The sequence below is a fragment of the Oryza sativa genome, chromosome 5 (genome assembly GCF_034140825.1).
Source record: "Oryza sativa Japonica Group chromosome 5, ASM3414082v1".
NCBI lineage: Eukaryota > Viridiplantae > Streptophyta > Magnoliopsida > Poales > Poaceae > Oryza > Oryza sativa.
The window spans coordinates 28,159,750-28,176,181 of NC_089039.1; the positions used below are offsets into that span (position 1 = coordinate 28,159,750).

The following is a 16,432-nucleotide window of genomic DNA, read 5'->3' on the forward strand; positions in this document are numbered from 1 at the left end:
ATTTGGTTTTGAAGTTGGTGGGACTATGGAATGGCTCATTGCACGTAGGTTATGCAGTAAGTTTGACAAGAGGTCTAACTTTTTGAAAAAATTCCTTTGAATCTATCTCTCTCATCTAATTCATGTGTTTTTCCTGTGGTCCAATCAAACGACCATTCATATATCTGTTTTTGTGTTTTACAATCCTCCATTTTGTACTTGCATTCATATCAGAATCTCGTGTTTTTTTATTTCTATGATTCAAAGGGCGTTTCGTTTTTGGAATTCGATTTGGCATGTGGTCTTTGTTTTTATCTCGGATTAGAGTTTGAGTTTCTGTTCTTCAAATTTTGTTCGACATTGACAAGTTTTGGCAATTCTTAGATTGCTACCATGTCAATTTTTTATAATGTCAAATTTTAGTATGGTTAATTTAACAAAATTAACAGCCCATAACCCCCATAACGAAAGCGCCACCGAGACCAATTACCGGCGATGCCTTCTCATCAAGCCGGATCGACTACTCGGCATTGCTACATCTGCCCAGCAACTCAACCAAAGGAGAGATGAACTCGGCATGCATGGGAGTATCAATCCGGACATCTCTATCGCCTTCGGCATAAAGAATAGTACGATCATGTTAGGCCAACCCGAGATTAGAACTCGCAGCAAGGAATGCAATGCAGACAGCGGGTTCCATATTGGATGGGATTTTATCGGGCTTCCCCTCTTAACTTTTCCTGCCGTACGAGGTAACTTTGTACGGGAATGATTTCCGACATTGAATATACTGTGTATACATCCTGCTACATGTTGGTAAATTACCAATACACTTCTACAAAACCGATAATCCTCTACTATGTATGGATAAACCATCTGTTTGAGCTAGATAGAACCAGATGTAAACCGTACCATCACTTGGTTGCCACGTGACCTTCAAAAGGCCAGACTTCTTAATTCATTCGTTTTATTCGCTATACTCGGAAGAATATGATGTACCGTCTTCATCCTCGTCACCGTTCTCCGCTCCACCACCGCCACCATCGCCATCGTCATTGTCCTCGACATCATCCTCGCCCATCTCAGCATCGTCGTTGTCTTCGTCAACATGCTGTTCTGCATCGTAGTCCTCTCCATCTTCCTCACCATCTTCATCCCCTTCGGCATCTTCTTCATTATCGTCACTCCCATCATCCATCATCTGAAGAGGGCTGGACCCAGAATTGTCCCTTGAATAATCTGGGAGCAGCTCATCGTACTCCTCGTTCATGGGTTCACTATTTTCCTCACTCGATTCCTCTGACTGAGAAGCTGAATTGTCCTCATCATCCTTGACATATGACGGCCTTCTCTCCAAGCCCCACTCTTCTGCACCAGAACTCTGAGGAGACTCCATGGCTGTTGTATGCTTTGCATTCCTTAGCATGCTAAAGCTGCCCAGCAAGTTTGGCTTTGGAATTGATCTGGCTCCAATATCTGATGGCTGCCGAGGTCTAACAGTTCTAAGTCCACGCCCACGTCCACGATTACGCCCTCGACGAGCATACTTTCGAGGAGCTTTCTCAGATGACACGGCGCTGGCACTGTAACCCCTGAACTCGATCTTGGGGGAGCTGCTAATACCTCTTGGGACCTTGCCACCACGACTCCGGGATCTGCCTCCCCTGCTACCGCCTCGACTACCTCGTCCACGGCCACCCCGACCGCCTCGTCCGTTGCTTGGAGTTAGCCATGTTTCTTGTCGATCAAAACCTGTTCCCATAGGTTCAGTTTCTTGTTTGGTCTTAGCAGGAGTATATCTTGGCGGAAGCTTCTGCATAGAAGTATCAACACAATTACACAAAGGGACAGCTAGAAGGGTGTGATTCAAAAAGAACAAACTGCTATATAAATCACATTTAATGAATGAATAACAGTATTTTACGCTATCTATTTATTTTCCTTGCGTAAAAACCTCAATACAATGATCATAAGAAATAAGACTCACCATGAACTCTCCAGCTCCCCGCTCCTTGTTTGATCCCACCTTCTGACGAAGAGTGTATGAGATGGCAGAATCTAGGTCTAACAATCTTAAGACAACAGCAGCAACAGTGTCAGGAACCCATGGAAGTACATCAGCAGATCCAGAACGTGGAACAGTATTTCGAGAAGCTGAATCTTGCGTGCTTAAATTAAGTAACTCAGTTGTTGTCTCAAAGTCAGATGACAAGAAATCCCGTCTTATGGCACCTTCCAGAATGGTTAGCATCTGGCAAAGCATGACAAAGCACAATTCAGAGGCTGATAGGCATAGCCAATATATACGAAAAAGCTGCTATCAAATTGCCAAGATTTCCATTTTAAAAATCAAAGCATTTATCTTGCAGAATCAATTTGTCACGGCAGGTTTTTTAACGACCCATTCTTCCAAAGAGAACCCCTTGAACTAAAAACACTTCCTAAATAGACCAAACAGGACCAATATGATTTAGTCTTCCAGCAACATGTGTATCATGGCAGCTAAAATACCAGTACAGTAAACACAGCTTATTTAGTGAAATAATTTCCTATAAGTATCATGTTACTCTTGCCAAAGAATTATCCTCTTAATAATTTCCTATAGAGCAAACACAGCTTATGGGGTTCCAAGTGAAACCCCAATGGACCAATGCAACTTATGTCTAGCATAGTAATACTCTTTTAGCCTGCTATTGCAAATACAGTAGAACTCAGTGTAAAAGATGTCCTCAAAACGGAAGTAAGGAACTGCTGGGTGTATTAAAGAAAGAGAAGGAAAAGATGCACAAACCTCAAAGACTTCTTTTGTAGACGATGTGGAATACAACTTCACACCCCAAGATTTCCGATAAACATCTGTCCAGAATGGTTCGAGAGCTTCAGCTGGAACTGAAGCCTGTAAAACAAAATGTTAACAAGTTAGACACACTCACTACTTGCACTCAACAAAATAGAAAGATAAGGCCACATCAGAAATATGTTGCTTGACCTCAACGGTTGCTAAAAGCAGCTTTAGCAATCTCAATCCTACAGGAACAGAATAGTCTGAAATTTGCATCTTCCAATTAGGATCTGTTCTCCGTTTCTCTTCACACTGTGAAGAGTGTTCTGAGATATTGTGAATGGATTTGAATGTCTTGTGGCAAGAAGCACAGTGTGTTTCTTCAGCTAAGTAAATCTGATAGCAGAAATCACAACATTGTATCAGCTCAGAGCATCGTTTCTTTCCATGTTTCATGGCACATGTTGGTTGGTGATTGTTGCATTCTTTCCACATCCACTTTATAAACAGATCAGCCCTTTCTGAAATTGCAGTCTTTTCAACATCATTACGCCCAAGTTCTATCCTGAAGGAATCTGAATATGCCATAGCACTATCGGTTGCAACACCAGAAAGGGTACTGCATGGACTTCCAAACTCGTTACTATGATTCGGACTTATGATCTCACTAGTTCCATTTTTCAAAACCCTTCCGGCCGACGGTTCTATGCTGGCACACCTTTTCCTCCCAATAGCTTCCTTGAAGGTTGGTTCAATGCTTTGCAACATTGAATGAAGATGTGACTCACGGATGCCACGAGTATCAAGAGAAGATACTAATGCATCAAAAGTCTGCATTTAATTAGGCATAACATTGAAATTATCAGAGACCCAGAAAGTACTTGGACAAGGGACTCTTAACATCAAAAGCTGGTTCTTAGATAAACAAAACAAAGGACAATATACCCTAAATAGAGCACATATCCATTTACGATGCAAGTATTCATATATATATAAACCACTACTGCATGTAGCATCTAGGTTTTCTACAACTAGTCCTGGGAATTGTTCAGTTGCTGTTATCAAGTACGAGCCCAGAACACCACAGAAAAATCTTGAATCAGCACTCCGATAGGTATCAATCATCCAAGAGAGAAGTTAGAAAAGCCTAATCTTTGATTGAATCCAAGCAAATGCCCGTACAATTTAGTACCACTGCTCCACCAGTTAAAACACTGGATCATGACTTAATCATTTAACTGATGTAACCCAGAAGTTGTGCTCGACATGATATGTCCCTATCCTTAGATAAATAAAAGCAAGCTTTAAAATAGAAGCATATGGGATAGTGAGAACTACTATCTAAGCAATATGGCTCATGTCAACCACCAAGACGGTTTACATTTTCAAGACCCTCTAAAATAATTCCACTTTACTATTACAACTGTGACATCGTCTAGTGGTATGGACAAATCTCTCTTTATCTACCATAAGTAAAGCTGATGTAGCGTCCTATTTCAAGGGATACATAAATTACATGAAAAAGTGATTAATCGGCACATCGAAACACAAACCTCACCAGCTGAATTTGTGCTGTTAGTATAATATGTATTGTGAATAAGCTATGGGTTACAAAAGAAATAAAAATACCTCAATTGAGTCAATCAGCCTCCAGTATCCATCTCTAGATTCAAAAAAGATCCTTCCAGAACCAGGGTCATCGGGGGATGCAGAAGTTGAAAACTGCCAGTACCGGTTTCTTCTCCGATCTTGCCCGAGGGGTAGTGATCTGTATACATGAAGTTGTTCTGCTTTGTGGCCTATATATGATTTCAACTGAGATCTTGTTTTCTCAGATGTAACATATTGTTGACCAGACAAATTTTCTGGATTAGCACTAAATTCCTGCCTTACACCGTTCCTTTCATGAACCACGCTGCAAGCATTAGGCTGACTCTGCTGATCGACAGGCAACTCGTTGTTTACTAAGCTGCCATTTCCATTACTGTCTTTAACAAGGTTATGCACCGGTGTAAGATTACTTTCGGCGAGAGTATTTTGTTGATCTACATCGGTCTTTAAACCCATACCAGAATCATATTGCATTTTACTAGAAAATTCCTCCCTCGAACGTCTTTTATCAAGTTGTGCTTCTGCCCACATTTGCTTTTTCAAAGCACTTGCTGCCTCCAGCCGTTCCTGCAAAGATCCTTTTGGTTCAGATGATGGGAAAATGACAAGATATCAAGATCATGCAAGATAATTACCTCAAGAACTGCACGTATAGAATTTCCTTCAGTGGCAACACCAATCAATGCAACCAATGCATTGAGGCGCTCCTCAACACTGAGATCACAGTAGTCACCCTCCGCTAGCCCCTGTACCCAGGACTCCCCCTGGTTACTTTCGTCAATCTCTGCGTCTTGAGCACTGTCGGAAGCACCTTCATGATTATCCGATGAGATTTCAGCTGGTAGATCACTTGTAGTACGGACTTGTACAGACTTGTCCAGAGTGCGCAATGAGCTACTCTCAGAAGATTTAGTGTGGATGAGTGGTGTCGTTAATGAGTTAACTATGCTATTTGTTTCCTTCTTTATGTCACCAACTGCAGTTGGCATGCCACCATCTTGTGCCTTAACCAGGGAAGTCTTGACATCTTTTTCCTCAATATTCACTTCATCACCATCAGGATCATCGTCAGCATCATCACACTCAGAATCTTCATCCCTCTCAGCATCATCCACATCCTTCTCCACTTCTTCACACTCAGAAATAGTGTTCTGAAACACCCTTATTTTTTCACGTGCTGCTGCCAACACAGCCTCTGAATCAGCAGGATCTTTTCTGTATGGAGTTTTAACACAGTATGTTGAAGGTGCAGTCCTTTCGAAAAGCTTTGAATCCCTTGACAGTGCAGCAGATATAGATGCCTCAGGTGTCTTGCTTGTTGTAAGGTCTCTCAGTCCAGATTTCTGAAGAGATCAATAAACAAAATCAATAAGATAGCAACAGGTTACAATTGAACTTTTTTGGATGTGGTCGGCATACCTGTATTTTTTCTGCAACTTCCAATATCGTGAGACCTTGGCTCCCTTCAAGTGACAACACATGGAACGCAGCAAACTTTACAGTTCCAGGTGTCAGACGGTGTCGAGACCTGCGGCGATTACCGTAGCCTCTTTCTTTCATTTTAGCAGCAGCATTTACAGCTGCTGAGCCACTTCTCAGTATGGAAATAACATCCTCACCATTACGACCCTGTTTGCAAATTTTGAGTTGTTCAGGGCTGTTAGGGTTGAGAGAATTTTATTTCTTGCCATAAAGAGAATAAAACTGTGAAGTGGCTAATCTGCTTTTTTGCTTCAGATTACAAAAGTTTCTCCAATTATACTTTCATTCAAGGACCACATTCAGTATTTAAGATAGGATAATCCCTTGTTCGTAGGACCATGATCCTACCAATGCCTCGAGAACTATGATTCCAAATATTTAGGATTATGCTGTTATTTTATATTGTAATTCCTAACTACAATCCTGGAAGGACCAAGATCAAAATAGCCTAGCAAGATCATAGGATCGCGGTACTGATAGCTTCTATGTTTGAATTTTCCATCAAAAGCATAAATACCATTGTACCTCAGGATTCTATGGAGCCAACTATAAGACTAAACAGTAGGCGTTTTCTCTGAATCGAAAATTGCTCAGGAACCAAAATACCAGAGATATTGATACAACAATACAATCTACAATCGTGCAAGTTATTGCCTCCAACAGAACTACACAGATTGCACATGATTATGATGCAGCTATCAGGAATAAACTAATTTAAATGCATATGCATTGGACACTTTCAACAGACAAATACCTCATTATCATCATGATTATTGACATTTTCAGCATTCCTTTTCCTTAACTGTGGTCCAAGACCAGCAGATAAACCAAACTGGCGCAATATTTCAGGCCATGTAAGCAAATTCAAGTGTCGCTGCCAGGCAAGTATGTTGAAGCCCCAATCGTATGCCTAGCAATAAGAGATCAGGAATGTTTTAGAAAATATAAATAGCACAGAATTTACTCAATTTGAATAGAAGCTCTATGTTATAGCAAAGATCTGCACACACACCCCTTCAACAATTTGTGGATGACCACCTCCAGGATTAGCAGTCATCCCTGAAGCAACTGAAGGAGTCCGGGCAACATCCTCAATATCTTTTATTATGGATTTCAGCAGAGCAACATGCAATTCTCCCAACAACCTTGAATCCTATAGCATGAATATCAATAGTCATACTCACATAGAACAAGCAGCTAAAAAATATTAGATGTGAGAATGAATCATACATGTACCAAAAGTTAAATGCTCGTACTATAATAATGTACCAAGAGTCAAATGCCAGTTAGCATATTTTGGTATCGATGAGTTGGATATACAAACTCAGAGAGCACAGAATATCATGTACAGTACAAATGTCAAAACATCCATGTCATGTTGTGGTTCTTATTCATATTACTAGGATAAAACAGAGAAGCAACACCATGCCATCAACTCACACATTTGTGTTTGCACCATACCAGGATTCACTTTTAGCATGATGGAATGGGCAATTAACTTACATAATCATGAAGAGACTGCACAAACTCATCAAGCGTGAATGACGGAATCCCAAGAACATCCGCAAAGGTAATGAAGAACTTCCACACCTGTGGATATCATTAAACAGCAGCAATTTTTACAACTTACAACAACTCTATAGGCTTCTAGCATATAATGCACTTTGAATAGAAGAAAATTCATAACAAGAAAGTACCATCAAAAGGTTTCCAATATTATCTTCAGAGCTTGTCCATGGTTTTATTGAAAATGGCACCTTCAATCTCACAATTTCACTAGGAAATTGTCTCAGCATTCCTGTAAAAGGGCAGACAAAACTTTAGATCCCCTATATTATGCAGCCAGAGATGTTTGTGTAGTGATCATGTGAGGTGAAGTGTTTTGTATGCGCGCTGTAAAATGCTAAGAACTTTGCTGGCTCTTTTTAATAAAAGTTGGGTCTGGGGTGTCATGCCTTTTGGTTTAAAATTGTCACCTAGAAGAAATTGTCACTGAATACTAGGTAACATGAGTGAACAAAATTGTCATAACACACCAAGATAACCCATAGTGTGACTATTCGATCCAAACCAAAGAAAGTATTTTTGATGACCTAGCAGCAAGTAGGCTGTAGATAATGATTGCATAACCTATTCTATTTTTTCTCATCCTGAATTTGAGAATGTGGAAGTGCGTTACAAGGTATTTCAGTTTTTCGTACAGAGAGGTACACTGATTTCGGCTTAAATACCAAGCACTACTCTTTACAAAGATATAAAACTACGAAGGGGTGAAATTAGATTTCACACTGCCATATCAGATAAAGGGTGAACCTAACAAAAGAACTATCATAAATTCGAGTATCAGGTCTATTATTTTTGTAAACATATAACTATATTTTTCATCCTTAAAATGAAGTGCCTTTAAAGCCATAACAATTGCATCTACCCAATTGAGAAAAGAAAAGTTCTTTATTCAATCAGCAAATGTAGTTTCTTTCTGAAATGAAAACAAAGTAAGCTGATAAATTCTGCAGCGTACACTGACTAGAAGACTAGATCTAGGAGTGTTGAACGTACCTCTGAATGAATCAAGCTGCTGCAACGTGTCGCTATCAAGAGATAGCATAGAGGGCAACCCTTTGCTTCGTGAAACCAGTTCCATTAGTTCTAGGCGCTCATCTTCCATGAGCTCCATATACTCCCGTGCAATTCTACGTGCTGTAGCCCTTTCATTGGCAGCCTTCTGCCTTGCGGCTTCTTTCTCCTTACGAAGCTCCTCCTTTTGTCTTATTTTTTCAGCCTGCACATACAAAAGATTGTAAACTACATAGTAGCAATAATCTGAACTCTATACTTGTCACATTAAAAGTCCTAGAACTAGAGAACTCACTCTTAAGGACTGCTTCAGCAAATATTTTTCCATTCGCTTGTGTTCACGCCTTTGTTCCCTTTGGAATCTCTCTTCTTCCTTCTGCTTTTCACGCAACAACCTCTCCTCTTCTTTCCTTCTTTCACGATCATTTCTCTCCATTTCCCTCCGCACTTGTTCTTCTCTCTGCAAACAGGGGGATATAAATCTCATACCAAGAACAAATGCATGATCCTCTGTAACATGAATAAGGAATACCTTTCTGTTCAACATATCTTGCTTCTCGAGCTCCTTTCTGATTCGTTTTTCATGAGCCTCAACTTCCTTTGCAATCTTCACTTCCTCGCTATGCTGTTTTAAGAAAATGATCACACATCAGCAACTAGTGCATATCCGGAATAATGAGCAAGTTTACATAAAGTCAGTGAAAAACCATACTTTGCGCTTTCTTTCCATTCGAAAAGCATCGTCATCATGATAAACCATTCTGTCTGAGGGTGCAACGGAGTTTTCAAATCCAGCAACCTGAGGAATTCCATACTGGCTTTCATTTGGAACAGAACTAGAATTGATATTAGATGGATCCATCTCATAATCTGTTGATCCCGATGAAAAAACTGGTGGCCTGCCATGTAGAGATAAATGGCTAGAACCAGAAATTTGTCCATGGAATGTATAGCCAGGTGCCTTTTCAACACCATGGAGGAATCGTGATCCTGTCGACATCCTTGAATCCGAAGCTTCAGTTAAAACATCATAGTATCGTGACTGGGTCGTCCTCTCATATATATCACTTGACTGTTCAGGAATAAATTGGTATTCACGAACTGCCCGTGAACCAAGATGGGAAGAACTTCCTGTCATGGACTTTCTCTTCCCAGAAACTGTACTTGGAACAAAAGGATCTATGCTAGGCAAGAATGCAGATGCCTGAAAGGGGAAAACATAGATTGAATACATTGATAAGTAAAGAAACAAAAGACTATACTAAAAGCAGCTAAACTTGAAGATGAACAGAACAGGAGACGTAATCAAATATAAGGACGGTGAAGTATTTAAAAGTGGATGTGAATGGTCATGGGTTTAGGTAAATATCTAGTACAACTACAATATAACATCGGTAGTCTAAAGTTTTGTTTTATAAGTATTAATTATTAATTCTCTTTGGACCACATTAGCTTATAGATATTGCAGAATTATGATGCATCCAACATCAGTAGTATAACATGAATATTTTTACACTATTTACATTATTATAACCTGTGAAGGCTGATAACCAGGATTGATAAATAGACCCTTTACTGGAAGTCAACTATCAAAAGACAGCATGCATGCATGCAGCAAGCTAAGTGCTAATGTAACATACCTTAATGTGCTTTGTATCATGCCCAGAAAACATTTTGGCCTCATAAGATCGGAAAGGCTGTCTCTGTTGCTCTGGAACTGCTCCAAACATAGCAAAATAACAGCACAATTGAAATCAGCAGATTGGAAGTATGAAATGAACATATTATCAGTATCAACGCTGAAACAATGCAATCATCATTTAAACTTGCTAACGCTTTCCTAAACACATAAAAGATGAAATGCAAGTCTAATATCTGTCACAATTCTCAGTTATGTAGGTAACCACGGAGTTTACCTGTCGAACAGTGGGTGATGACAGAAAATGAACTATAAAGATCGATCCAACATGTTGGTTTTTAGAATCATGTATATGTATTAGAACAGTGCAAAGGATTCTTTCTAAATAAGTGAAACATTCATATTGCAGCACCTATAAAATGCAGGATGGAAGCATCATGGGCATGAAAAACATACCAATAGGCGCCCCAAATGCGCCAGGAGGGAGAGGATCAAACTCGACACCAAGCACTGGCCCATCCTCCCGGAGCGGCTCCCCTATCAGTCGTTCCACAGAATCAATCACCCGGTGCTCAGCTCGTGTGAGCTGCATTGGTGCCAACGGAGGTAGCATAACTTGTGGTGGCTCATAATATCTCCGCGCAACCTCTGATGCAGAAATCCTCGGAACAGCCGATGGTCTGCCAGTTCCTCTCCGGGAAGAGGGGGACAGCAACGGCTCGCCATACATCCCACCAGTACCCATTGTTAGCTCGCTGTGTGGCAGTGGTGGTGGCAGAACAGGAGGCGGCGCCATAACCGGCACAGGAACCTCCTCCTCCAGCTGCTGCCGCTTCGGCGGTGGCTTACGGTCCTTCAACCGCCGGTGGCAGAACCACATCTGCAGCTGCCTGTCCGTCAGCCCTAACTTCACAGACAACTCCGCTCTCATCGTCTCATTTGGATACGGATCCTCTGCAGCAACACAGACAAAACCAAGTAAGCACAGAAATCACAGGGCTGTTTCGATCGAAAAATCGACAAATCAAACACGAAATAGCCCTAAAAATTTCCAGAATCCCCAGTCCCCCATAGGCCATCATCCACGAACCTGTGTATGTCCTCTCGAGAACCTCCAACTGATAGGGCGTCTTCATCACGCGCTTCACCTTCCCGCTGGATCCAGAGGCGCCTGCTCCACCACCAACGGCGGCGGGAACGGGAGCGGAAGCGGAAGCCGGAGCCGGAGCCGGAGCCGACGCCGGGGCAGGGCTCTCCTCCTCCACCCCAGCCGGCGCAGCTCCCGCTCCCTCGTCCCCTCCATCGCCGGACGAATCCATCCCCCCACCCGATCAATCAAATCGAGAATCCCAAACCCTAGATTCGCCGATTCCGCCCGCCGCCAACACGATCGATTCAACACACAAACTCCAAAATCCAGCAAACCTAAATCCCCTCGATATATAGCCCACGGGCCAACGACGACCCGAACCGAATCCGGCGACGACCTCGATCCGCAGCAGCAGCAGCAACAACAACAACAAAACGAGGGGAGGAGCAGGATGATGAGGAGAAGGAGGGTGCGTGCGAGAGGGGAAAGAGACCGCGGGGAAGAAGAGGAATAGAAAGAAAAGAGGAGGAGGATGAGGAGGAGCAACACGGGAGGCCACTCCAAACCTGTTCTTCCACCGCTCGATCCGAACTGGTCAGGATTTGGATCGCTCGTTCCATCGTGGTGTTACTACTACTACTCTCCTAATAAAAACCCCCCTTTATTATTCGCTGCTCCTGCCTGCCTGCCTGACTCTTCTGCCGCCTCTGCTTCCTTCCGCTGTGTTTGTTGTTGTTGTTGGTGCTATCCTTTTTTTTTCTCTTCGCGATGGGGAGAGGAGAGGAGAGGAGTCCGGGAGTGTGCGAAGGAAAGCGAGGAAAGGTGCGGAATAATGATGGGATGTGGCTGCGTGGGCGCTCGGATTCGCTGGGGTTCGCTCGATCTTGCGGCGTTGGCGAGCGAATGAGATTTGATCATGTATGTGCGCGGCGTGTGTGCGCGCGTGTTCATAGGTGGCGTAGAACTGGGCGTGGATCTTCTGTGGCAACGGCGGCGTGCGGGTGGGAGGAGTTTGGGAGTGTGGGGCCCTGGTTGGTGGTGGGGTACTTGGTGTGCCTGGCGTGCCAGTTGGGTTGGGTCGGATTGGGAATCCAGTGAAGTATCCGCGGCCTGTGGTGTGGGTGGGGGGATGTGGGCCGTGGGATTTGGGGCCCGTGTGGCAGTGGGATTCGGGGTCAGGTTGATGAGTTTGGATCCGTCGATGTTTGTGTTCTGTACCTTCGATGTGATGGTTAAACTGTTCTTGTGATTGGACGTGTTTTGAATTGAAGACTACCACTAAAAATTTTAGATCCAACGTAAAAAAAACTTTTACACCCCGTCACATCGAACGTTTGAACCCCTGCATTAAGTATTAAATATAGGCTAAAAAATAACTAATTGCACATATTGCGATTAATTTGCAAGATAAATATTTTGAGCCTAATTACGCCATGATTTGACAATGTGGTGCCACGGTAAATATTTACTAATGATGGATTAATTAGACTTAATAAATTCGTCTCATGGTTTACTGATGGATTCTGTAATTAGTTTTTTTATTAGTGCCCGAACACCCCTTGCGACATCCTATATAAAATCCGATGTGAAACGTCAAAATTTTACCCCTGGATCTAAACACCCCCCTAAGAGCAAGGTCAATAGTATAGCCAGCTGATGGCTCCACTCGTATCCATGTCATTTTATAGTTGATGTTAAAGCTAATTTGTACAACATAGTGGCTATTGTGTTGACTGCATCTCATCCATCAAAAATTTATTTTATACGCATATATTGATATACATGATCGAAAGTGAACTCAATCCCTGTGGTCGTTGTTGTGCAATACTCAGGAGTGCTATATACATAAAAGGAAAATACAAGTCACAGACAGCAAATAGACGAGAAGAACAAAAGAATTAGGAAGAGATTAGATGACAATAACTCAAATTAGAAAGCTATTCGCTGCTCCATCAACGATGAGATCCGTTTGTTCTGCTCGTAGATGCATCTGCCCCTTCTTGACGCGATGGCCAGCAGCAGCGCCAGCCCGCAGTTGTCGTCGGCGCCCGCCGCTGCCGCCACGTTCACGATCTGCTGCGCCGCGAGCGCTGCGTTCGTCGATGCCAGCGGCCGAGTCGCCAAGAAGAACGCCCTTGTCATCGCCGCCACCACGGGCGCCGACGACATCAACAGACCCTTCTTGGTCAGGCTTTTGAGCGAGATTGGGCTAGGCGTCCGGGTGGAAGATAATCGCAAGCGGCGGCCGGCGAAGACACGCCGGGAAGATTGGGCGGGGAATCGACGCGGAAGACAACTGCGAGGCGATGGCTGGCAAAGATCGATCTGCGACACTCCCGTGAGGAGAGAAACAAGATGGGCTGCGGAGGGGGAGGGAATAGCGCTGCATGTCACACGGGATCGGATGGCTCGCCGTGGGACCCACAAAGCGCATGCGAACCCGTGCTATCGCCCAGCTATAGATTAGTCGCTCGCTTTGTTCTCTCCTCTCTCTTCCACGTAGGAATTTGATGAGCTGGATATTTTTGGAGCCTGCTCAGTCAGCTTATTGTACCTGCTCTAACTCTCTTTCTACGAAAGCAGATTGTTGGATACACGCACATCCGTATAAGTGTATACTCTACCTCTAAAAATATTTTTAAAGAATAAACCGGTATACTATATATCTTAAACGTGCTGGGTTCGCCGCCATGCCACGTTTTCAACTTTTACAGAAAACCCCTCGTCGTTTTGGTATATCGGATTAGGTTCAGCTGATCAGAGCCGTTCTTTCCCACGCGTGTATGAAATCCAGTACTCCCTCCGTTTTTTAATATATGACGCCGTTAACTTTTTCTCACATGTTTGATCATTCGTCTTATTCAAAAAATTTACGTAATTATAATTTATTTTGTTATGAGTTGTTTTATCACTCATAGTACTTTAAGTGTGATTTATATCTTATACATTTGCATAAATTTTTTGAATAAGACGAATGGTCAAACAGATGAGAAAAAGTCAACGGCGTCATCTGTTAAAAAACGGAGGTAGACGAAATAAGTGCCTTGTTATTTACCAATGAAAAAATAGTAGTGGTGGACTGATTGAGACGGGGATAGTACATGTTTCCTCGGTGGAAGTCAATACAAGAAGTCACAATCAAAGTCAACAGCAGTAGTATAGTACACGATGTCATCATAATGCATATGGGCCATGAGAACCGCGGTCCGAACCCCGTCCTGCTCTCCACGGGCCAATTCTCTCGACAATATCATCAATAGGCCCAACCAAAAGTATCATCGTCCACGGCGTGCAACCCCGCTGCACAGCCTCCGATCGAGCGCGACGCGACGAGAAAACACCACACACTTCCCACTCCACAGTCCACACACCCGCTGCCCTCGCTTCACGCCTTCACGGTGCCGGCGCGAGAGGACGACGGGTTGGAGTTGGAGATCGCGTCACTCCCCGGTTTGACCTGTGACTTGTGAGCTTGGTATTCCTCACAAGTTTGTCATCATCCAAGCTTGCACGCATTTCTAGTACGAGGTAATGCTAGCTAATTTCCCGCCCGTTTGCACCCACAAGTTCATCATATCGTCATGCCGTACTCAAACAAAGCGTAGATTAAGTTAAACTTGTAAGCATCGACTCCTTGCGAGCCCATTGGGGCCGTGATCAGCTTTACAGTGTGTTCGTTCGTGTCACAATTTAATTACATGCAATTAATGGTCCAAAGAACTAAGACGAGGATATGCACATATAGGCGTACGTGCAGGCAGAATTCTACTAAATATTAGCGCGGCGAGAGTGGGAACCCGATGCCATGGCGTGTGGTCGGGAAGCTCACGAACAGCATGCTCCCGACGACGCCGATGGCGATCGGCAGCGCCGTGAGCACCTGCCTCGTGCCCTCGGATGGCACCGGGTAGAAGCACGACACCACGTTCTGGTCGAACAGCGCGACGGCGGCGAACACCATCACGGAGACGACGGCGTGCACCAGGTCGAGTAGCCGCAACCGGTACGCCGCGGCGGCCTGCGGGTCGAGCGGCGCGCCGCCGTCGATGACCCAGAGCCCCGCCGGCGTGGCGAACCCGTACCGCACGGCGCCGCCCGTGGCGGCGTCGCGGAAGCTGTCCGTGAAGCTGAGGACGAAGCAGGAGAGCGCGCAGAGCGCGATGAGCGCGCCCGCCATGGCGCGGTTGGCCTCGACGTCGCAGTGCCCCTGGTTGGTGACGATCGGCGACAGCAGCTGGAACGCCAGCACGGTGCCCGTCGGCAGCAGCTTCGCCAGGTGCGCCGTGCTCTGGTACGTCTGGCTGATCGCCCTCTGCACCGGGCTCATGCCATTTCCGCCGCTGCCGCCGCCGCCGTCGCCGGCGGATCGCTTCTCCAGCAGCGGCCGCTTCTCATTCTCACCACCATCACGCCGTGACTCCACGTCGTCGCGCTGCGCCGCCGCCGCCATTGACGCCGATGATGATGATGATGCCCTGGCACTTGCTCGCATTCTCTTCCTCGTCTCTGCCAATGTTGCTACTGCGAAAACGGAAGGGAATTGATGAGGATTTAAAGCGTGCAAACGCATGCACGCACGAGGCGTGGTGGCGGTCGAGCGAAGCCGGCCTGCGCGTTTGCGGATGGTTGGCACTTGGCTTGCAAGGAAAAACAACCAAAAATCGAAGCAAATCGGGCAGTTTTTCCGTTGTTGCTTGCAAGTGATCGCTGGAGCCTGGAGACGAGGTGTGGTTTCTGGCGCTTCGGCGTTGAGTTAACTTTCGGGGTTGCCGCACACGGTTGAGTAACGGAATGGCATTGCAAATTTGCAGTGCCGGCCTTCGTCCAGCTACGTTTTTTTTGGTCGTGAGCGTTTTTGGTGCAAGGATTGATGGATCAAAACTAAAAAGGCAGCTTTGGCACGGAGCGGATTAGGTGAGTTTGTTGGTGATACCTCTACTGTGGCTTGGGCCGGTAGTGGATTTGCCTTGTGGAGATGGCTAAAGTACGTGTCATGTAGTCGACTAAGCATTATTGGGCAAGTGTGGTATCTCGCTTTTGTGTGTGTGTTTTTTTAAAGATAAACGTATGCGATCATAACACGTGCATACTCATTCTACAAATACACCGCTTTACCTCTATAAGCATATTCGAAAAGATTGTGCTGTCATTTGTTGAGATTCATGAAATCATCGTAGATATCTTGCTGGTATTTTTAAAATCTTTTGTGTTCTTTTCTTTTTGGTGATGGCTGATAAGTGATCACGAATTGTTGTGTTGCCGTTGCTTGAGC

At 44.3% G+C, this 16,432-nt stretch overlaps 2 protein-coding genes across 3 annotated transcripts; both read right to left on the reverse strand.

Annotated features, from left to right (window-relative positions):
* Positions 1 to 678: 678 nt before the first annotated feature.
* LOC4339610 (homeobox-DDT domain protein RLT2) lies at positions 679 to 11,783 on the reverse strand. Of its 2 annotated transcripts, none has more exons than XM_015783915.3 (18): positions 11,161 to 11,783; positions 10,527 to 11,024; positions 10,072 to 10,148; positions 9,144 to 9,635; positions 8,964 to 9,056; positions 8,727 to 8,891; positions 8,414 to 8,636; positions 7,552 to 7,652; positions 7,358 to 7,444; positions 6,867 to 7,007; positions 6,609 to 6,764; positions 5,792 to 6,001; positions 5,008 to 5,715; positions 4,391 to 4,939; positions 2,969 to 3,592; positions 2,771 to 2,875; positions 1,967 to 2,230; positions 679 to 1,789 (listed from the first exon to the last, which is right to left on the reverse strand). In XM_015783915.3, exons 1-18 carry the CDS (start codon positions 11,387 to 11,389, stop codon positions 947 to 949), a joined length of 5,565 nt encoding a protein of 1,854 aa, XP_015639401.1. In that variant the 5' UTR covers positions 11,390 to 11,783; the 3' UTR covers positions 679 to 946. The 2 variants fall into 2 exon arrangements, with proteins under 2 accessions (XP_015639401.1, XP_015639400.1); XM_015783914.3 differs by having other exon boundaries at positions 679 to 1,792.
* A 2,983-nt stretch (positions 11,784 to 14,766) lies between these two features.
* LOC4339611 (protein DMP6) lies at positions 14,767 to 16,056 on the reverse strand. Its single transcript, XM_015782933.3, has one exon. It carries the CDS (start codon positions 15,728 to 15,730, stop codon positions 14,936 to 14,938), a length of 795 nt encoding a protein of 264 aa, XP_015638419.1. The 5' UTR covers positions 15,731 to 16,056; the 3' UTR covers positions 14,767 to 14,935.
* Positions 16,057 to 16,432: the final 376 nt, after the last annotated feature.